Source organism: Chaetura pelagica, unplaced genomic scaffold (assembly GCF_000747805.2).
Source record: "Chaetura pelagica isolate M959 unplaced genomic scaffold, ChaPel_1.0 scaffold3, whole genome shotgun sequence".
Lineage (NCBI taxonomy): Eukaryota > Metazoa > Chordata > Aves > Apodiformes > Apodidae > Chaetura > Chaetura pelagica.
Window position 1 is genome coordinate 14625945 of NW_009952974.1, and position 6499 is coordinate 14632443.

The 6499-nt window shown below is 36.8% G+C and overlaps 1 protein-coding gene across 1 annotated transcript in view; it reads right to left on the reverse strand.

The window, feature by feature from the left end:
- The window catches only part of TTN (titin), a 248597-nt gene that overhangs the window by 67481 nt on the left and 174617 nt on the right, over nucleotides 1–6499 (reverse strand). Inside the window, exons 235-249 of the mRNA XM_009996323.1 lie at nucleotides 6363–6499; nucleotides 5800–5948; nucleotides 5678–5710; nucleotides 5449–5578; nucleotides 5049–5348; nucleotides 4643–4960; nucleotides 4256–4552; nucleotides 3849–4148; nucleotides 2930–3244; nucleotides 2684–2832; nucleotides 1674–1824; nucleotides 1303–1584; nucleotides 910–1212; nucleotides 517–819; nucleotides 116–397 (exon numbers count right to left, since the gene is read on the reverse strand). Coding sequence (XP_009994625.1) covers nucleotides 116–397; nucleotides 517–819; nucleotides 910–1212; nucleotides 1303–1584; nucleotides 1674–1824; nucleotides 2684–2832; nucleotides 2930–3244; nucleotides 3849–4148; nucleotides 4256–4552; nucleotides 4643–4960; nucleotides 5049–5348; nucleotides 5449–5578; nucleotides 5678–5710; nucleotides 5800–5948; nucleotides 6363–6499 — 3449 coding nt within the window. The remainder of the gene's footprint in view (nucleotides 1–115; nucleotides 398–516; nucleotides 820–909; nucleotides 1213–1302; nucleotides 1585–1673; nucleotides 1825–2683; nucleotides 2833–2929; nucleotides 3245–3848; nucleotides 4149–4255; nucleotides 4553–4642; nucleotides 4961–5048; nucleotides 5349–5448; nucleotides 5579–5677; nucleotides 5711–5799; nucleotides 5949–6362) is intronic.

Genomic DNA, 6499 nt, shown 5'->3' on the forward strand with positions numbered 1-6499 from the left:
AATAGTATAAATTAAAATGCAACAAATAACACATTTAAATATTTAATTTTTCTATAATTCAATGAATTCTAATAACTATTAAAAATCACATACAATACTGTTCAGTAAAACCTACCAACAACATTAACTTGACAAAATCCTTTTCTTGATCCTGTGCTGTTCTCTACAGTAACACAATATTTGCCTGAGTCTTCACGGACAGATTTCAGTATCTCCAGGGAAAGAGTTGTAGGAGTTGTCTTGATCTTTATGCGGTCATCATCTTTCACAACAGTATCATCCTTTAGCCAAGTAACCTTCGGTGCAGGCTTGCCTGAGTAACGCCCAGTCAGGCTGAAAGCTTCACCAACTCGAACAATAAGCTTGTCTCTAAAGTCAAGGTCAAGTGTTGGAGGAGCTGAAAGATGATATTAAAGAACACGATGCCCACAAATGTCAGCAATACTAATAAGAAAATAGTAACAAATCAATAAATGTAATAATTGTTTACAAAATAAATATAAAAAATATACATACCAATTTCATCCTTGCATGTGATTGGTTTTGTGCAAAATGATGGCTTTCCTTGCCCCACAATATTGCAAGCACTCACACGATACTCATAGGTGTCACCCTCTTTCAAGCCTTCTACAGTGTATTTCCTATCAAGCATTTTGTCCTTTGTAACTTTGTGGAATTTGTCTTTTCCAATGAGACGGCTCTCTAGAACATACATGGTGATATCTGAGCCTCCATTATATTTTGGAGGGTTCCAAGTTAATGTAACAGAATTCTTGGTCACTGCTTTTACTTCCAGGTCTTCTGGACGGTCAGGAACAGCTGTGAATAAACAAAACAAAAATACGGTAAATGCATTTTTCTCTTTATTCCTCTTATATAACAGTAACTCAAACTCAAAAATACACTTACTTATTGGATCTCTAATGACAATCTCTTTTGTGGTCTCTGTGAATGGACCCATGCCAATTATATTCTCAGCTGCGATTCGGAAAAAATAGGCTTTCCCTTCAATGAGTCCCTGAACAGTAGCATTCTGTCTTGTAACTGTGTAGCTTACTGGAGTCCATGCTCTATGGTCAGATTCACGTTTTTCAATTATATAATTAGTAATAGGAGAACCACCATCATCTTCTGGAGAAAACCATGTCAGTTTACAAGAGTCACTGGTTAAGTTCTCAGTAAGGAATGGCATTCCAACTGGACCTGGCACATCTAAAAGCAAACAAAAAATGGAGTATTTAAATATACATGCTGAATATTATTAATTTGTACTTCTTCACAAGGATTGAAGTTGCTATTTACCTAGCACGTCGACAATAATTGTCTTCTTCCGTTCACCGCCATCATTTTTAGCAAGCAGGGTGTATATACCCTGATGGCTCCTTTTGCAATTCTTGATGACCAAAGAAGAACTAATAGCTGTTTCTTCAATTTTGGCTTCTTCTGGTAAAGCTTTGTCATCCCTGCTCCAAGTCACTGTTGGAGGTGGTTTTCCTGAGACATATGCTATGATCCGAATTACTCCTCCAGCATGAACAACTATTCTGTCCCTGACACTTGCATCCAGATTAATATCAGGAGCCACTGTGGGAGGTGAACAAAAAAATTAAATTCATGTTTTTTTCTCACTTTGACCCAGAGGTACTAAAAATGTAAATGTATATGATAAATACCAATTCTGTCCTTCATTTCGATAATGTCTGTAACTTCTCCAGGTTCTCCAATACCAGCAGCATTCACTGCTCTAACTCTAAATTTGTAAAAACATCCTTCTTTTAGTCCTGCCACAACGAACTTGGTTCCTCTAATTTCTTTATCTTTGGCCTGGCAAAAAACAAAAACCAAAACAAAACAAAACATAAAATCAGCTAACATCAAGGTATCATCAATTTATTGTGATGTTTGAAACAAATCTTAAATCAGATGTTGTTTCAGATTTACAAGCACAAGATAGTCTTAAGTATACATAGATTTAGCTCACACAGCTTCAGAATCTGTGTAAAGAAATACAAGACATGGACATACAAGCTATTCTGAAGATTCACCTTTTTGAAAATACTGACAGACAAGGATGTTACAGCAATTACAATAGTCTGTCAACTCAAAAGATTTACGTGTGTTATTGGACAAATAAGCTCATATAAATTGAGAGTGACAAAAAAAATCCCCACCAAAACCCGCAATTCTTTGTTCTTTTTAAACCCAAATATGAAGCCTGTTTACCTGAAAACAGTGCAGGAAATGTAGGTATTGCCTAAATGCACCCAAATGCACCTCAGTAATGCATTATGGAAAAAACAGTAGGAAAATGTAGGGACATCGTAGTTGTAAATGATTTGGCACAGTCTGATGTCAGTGATACTTGCTTTTATGCCAGTTCTAACTTGGTCTTGTCTTCTTTTATCACAAATACCCTACGTATTTTCCCACATCTTCAAGCAGACATTTTAAAATTCTAAGGTTAGCAAACTATGAAGTCAGCTTGGTGTTCTGTGGGGGCATTTTCTGACTTTTATGTTTGGTCTTATATTTCAAACATAAGACAATTATGGTGAAAAAATATGAACTATTAGAAAATAATTTACATATTGAAAATTTGTAAATAATACATTTTTTTTCTGGAGGGATTTCTTTTTATAGACACACAGAAGAAAAGCACATTCTGTAATATGTTTTCACCTACCCGTTCCCATTCTTCCTTTCCTTCCTCTTTATACTCAACAATGTAGCCAGTGACCCTAGAACCACCATCTTTTAGTGGTGGACTCCACTCCAAGTCTACAGAAGACTTTGTCCAGTCAGTAACTTTTGGAATAGGAGGGCCAGGTGGGGCTGAAAAATGTCATCATACCATTACAGCATAGCAATATATTCCATGTTCTTATTTTAATATTTTCAAATTAAAAACATAGGAATCTAAAATATTTACCAATAGGATCCCTTGCAATTGCTGGATCAGATGGCATGCTTGGTGGACCAACACCAGCTGCATTGATGGCTGAAACTCGGAACTGATATTCAGAGCCTTCAATAAGACCTGTAACTTTGTATGAAACCCCAAGTGCCATAGGTTTGATAGGATCACGATTAACCCTTGTCCACCTCTTTCCAGTAGTCTCTTTGCGCTCCAACCAGTAACCAGTAATAGGAGAGCCACCATCATGTTCTGGTTCTTCCCAGTTTACAGTCATTGAGTCACGTGTTATACTGCTAACTGTTGGTTTGTCACAAGGTCCAGGAACAGCTGGGGGAAAAAATTCACACATAGCTGGTAAAAAAGAGCTAAAGCAAGATGGAAATAGAGTGCAAAATAGAGATATGCATTCACATGGTCACAGTTGCATTAGGCAGTTACCTATCTGCATGAGACTACTTCTCTCATTCATCTTCCCATCCTTCAGGTACATACAGTTTTGTGAGACATCAAGTGTCCTTCCTTCAAATAATAATTATCGAAAAGGAGTTTTTCTTTCATTGTTGGATCAGTATCTCATTTCAGTGTCTAGGCTAATGTTGGATGTTTTAAGAATAATTTTCTCTTGCCAACCTAACATTCAGTCTGCATCAGAGCTACCGTCTCTTTTTCAAACTTGAAGGCAGGAAAATTACTTTTCCTGATCTATAGGATCAATAACAAATCACATGCAACAGAATGACCCGAATCTTCTCAGATGAACACTTATTTGTGTATTTAAACCTTAAAAAAGCTGAAATGCTGAAAAATTTCAAGCAATCCCACAAAATGTACTTTAGTGAAGTGAGAAAAGTAGCATGGTATTTAACAGATGCTGTACATGTACCAGTGTATGAAAACAACTGACATAATTTGAAAGCATATTCCTACTTACTAAAAAGGTTTCGTGCTGTTTCTGGTTCACTATCCAAAGGTTCTCCAATACCGTATTTGTTTTGTGCCATAATGCGGAACACATATTCATGGCCTTCCATCAACTTCGGAACAGTGAATATGCATTCCTTAGGCTCATTAGTAACAGGTACCCATGTTCTCCTATTTGCTTCTTTTTTCTCTATAACATAGTTTGTAATTTTAGAACCACCATCGTCTAATGGAGGAAGCCATGATATTGTCATGTTTTCAGCTGAAATGGATTCAAATTTAATAGGTCCAACTGGAGGTCCAGGGCGACCTAAAAGATACATATTTATTAAGAAGAATTAATTTAAACGCTATTAAAAATAAGTATCATATAAATGTTATCAATTTATGCAGTGCATAAGAGTTCTTGATAACTACCCAGAACATTTAGTCTCATCTCCTTTGAAGCAGTTCCCAGATCATTTACAGCTGTTATAGTATATAAGCCTGTATCGTTTCGGCGAGACTGTTGAATCAATAAAGTGCAAGTATCTTCACCAACAATCTTGTTGACATGTTGATCATACAGCACTGGCGTTTTGTCATCTGGTTTCTTTGGAGAAGCTTTTAGCCATGTTAATGTGGGGAAGGGTACACCCTTTATCTTGGCCACAATTTTAACATCTGTTCCTTCTTCAACCTCCATAAATTCTTTGAGTTCAATAGATGGTGGGCCTAAAACAAAGTGTTGAAAAAATTAACATACAAAAATAGTTCATAATTTTTAAATGAAATTTGTATTTACTGGTATCAGATAGTACTTACACGTCTGGTCTTTGACAACAAGTGGGCCAACGGTGGCTGAAGGCCTACTAGGACCTGCTATATTTACAGCTTTGACTCTGAACTCGTATTCTCCACCTTCTACAAGATCCTCAACAGTAAACTTGGTTTCCTCCACATCACGTCTGTTGCATTGCTTCCAAGTCTCTTTCACATCTCCAGTACGATCCCAGCGAAGACATTCAACATTATAATGTGTAACAGGAGCTCCACCATCATTCTTTGGTGGTTTCCATGTCAGGTTTACTGTATTCTTGGTTACAAGTCCAATCTTTAGTTTAATAGGTGGATCAGGAGGATCTTCACAATCAAAAACAGAAATGTGAATAAATCGACTGTACGGTGCTATTTGGGTTTAAATAATTTGTTTGACTTTGATTTCACTTACGGATTGGATCCCTGGCTGTGGTCCGTTGGATGGTTTCTGCTGGAGGGCCAACACCAAATCGGTTTTCTGCACGCACCCGGAAGAAATACTCTTGGCCACATATAAGATCAGGTACAACAAAGGAAGTACTTCCACAGTTTGCATTGACTTTAGTCCAGGCCTTCCCATCAATATTTCTTTTCTCTATAACATAGCCTCTGATTCTGTCTCCACCATCATCATCTGGCATCTTCCATGAAAGTTTACAACTACCTCTTGTGATATCACTTACTTTTAGGTCTTTTGGTGGACCTGGGACATCTGTTAATAAAAAAGCACAGAAGAAACAATTTTACATAAGTATGTACAAAAATAAGATTAAAACCTAGGATTTGAATATTTCAATATGCATAAGCCATACCAAGAACGTTGACTCTGATGTTCACAGTTTTTTGTCCTGCTTTGTTCTTTGCTGTAATACTGTATCGTCCAGAATGACTTCTGTTGCACTCAGGGATGGTAAGCACTGAACGTGTATCAGTTGCTTCCACCTATGTATTATAGAAATAAAGAGAAGTTATAGTTCAGCTTTAAATATTTATGTTTGAAAAATGCAGCGATCCTAAAGTTACAAAAATAGTTTACTTTACCTGAGCTTCTTCTGGTACATTATGACCTCCCTCCTAAAAGCAAAGGGAAATAACGTAAATACAGAGAAGGATAGGTTTAAATATCTAGAAACACGTGGAAAAAAGCTTTTTCTTTTACTAACCTTTGCTAAAGTCTTTGCTTTTCCTTCAAATTCCCAAAAGGTTTTTGGAACTGGACGACCCTTGATAACAGCTGGGATTTTAATTGTTGTGCCAGCACGACAAGAGAGGAAATCCTGGGCTCCAATATCTAGGAAGATTTCTGGTTCCTCTGCAAAAATATTTTAATATTCAAAATCTAAGAGCTAATGAAAGTAAATTTCTGCCAGCACTGAGCTAAAACCCCATACAAACATGCAGAATGCTTGTTTATGTGAGAACGGCTGGGTGTGCAAAAAGAAAGCTGGGAAATACAGAAATAGAAAAAATTGTTTAAGCAGTTTCTTCACAAAAAAACACCTTATTTCCCTAGGATGACTTTAGGTGCTCATCAGTTTTCTAATGGATCCTACCCTGTCAATGGTCATCATGTGACTTTCAAAAATGTGTGCCAATTTTTTGTTGTATTTTTTGCGTAAGTATTTATCATGTTTTGACTTTGGCTTCTTTGGTATCCTGCTTGAACATTCACAGCAGATGGTAGCACTTAGCTACAAATGGCTAAATTACTTCCCAGAACGCTTACCTAGAATATCTTGGACAGGTATTTCTGATGTTGCAGGACTTGGTTCTGATTCTCCAGCAGCATTTACAGCTTTCACCCTAAACCGGTATTTTCTAAGCTCTTTCAAGTTGGGAAAAACAAATTCACAAGTGGGAAAG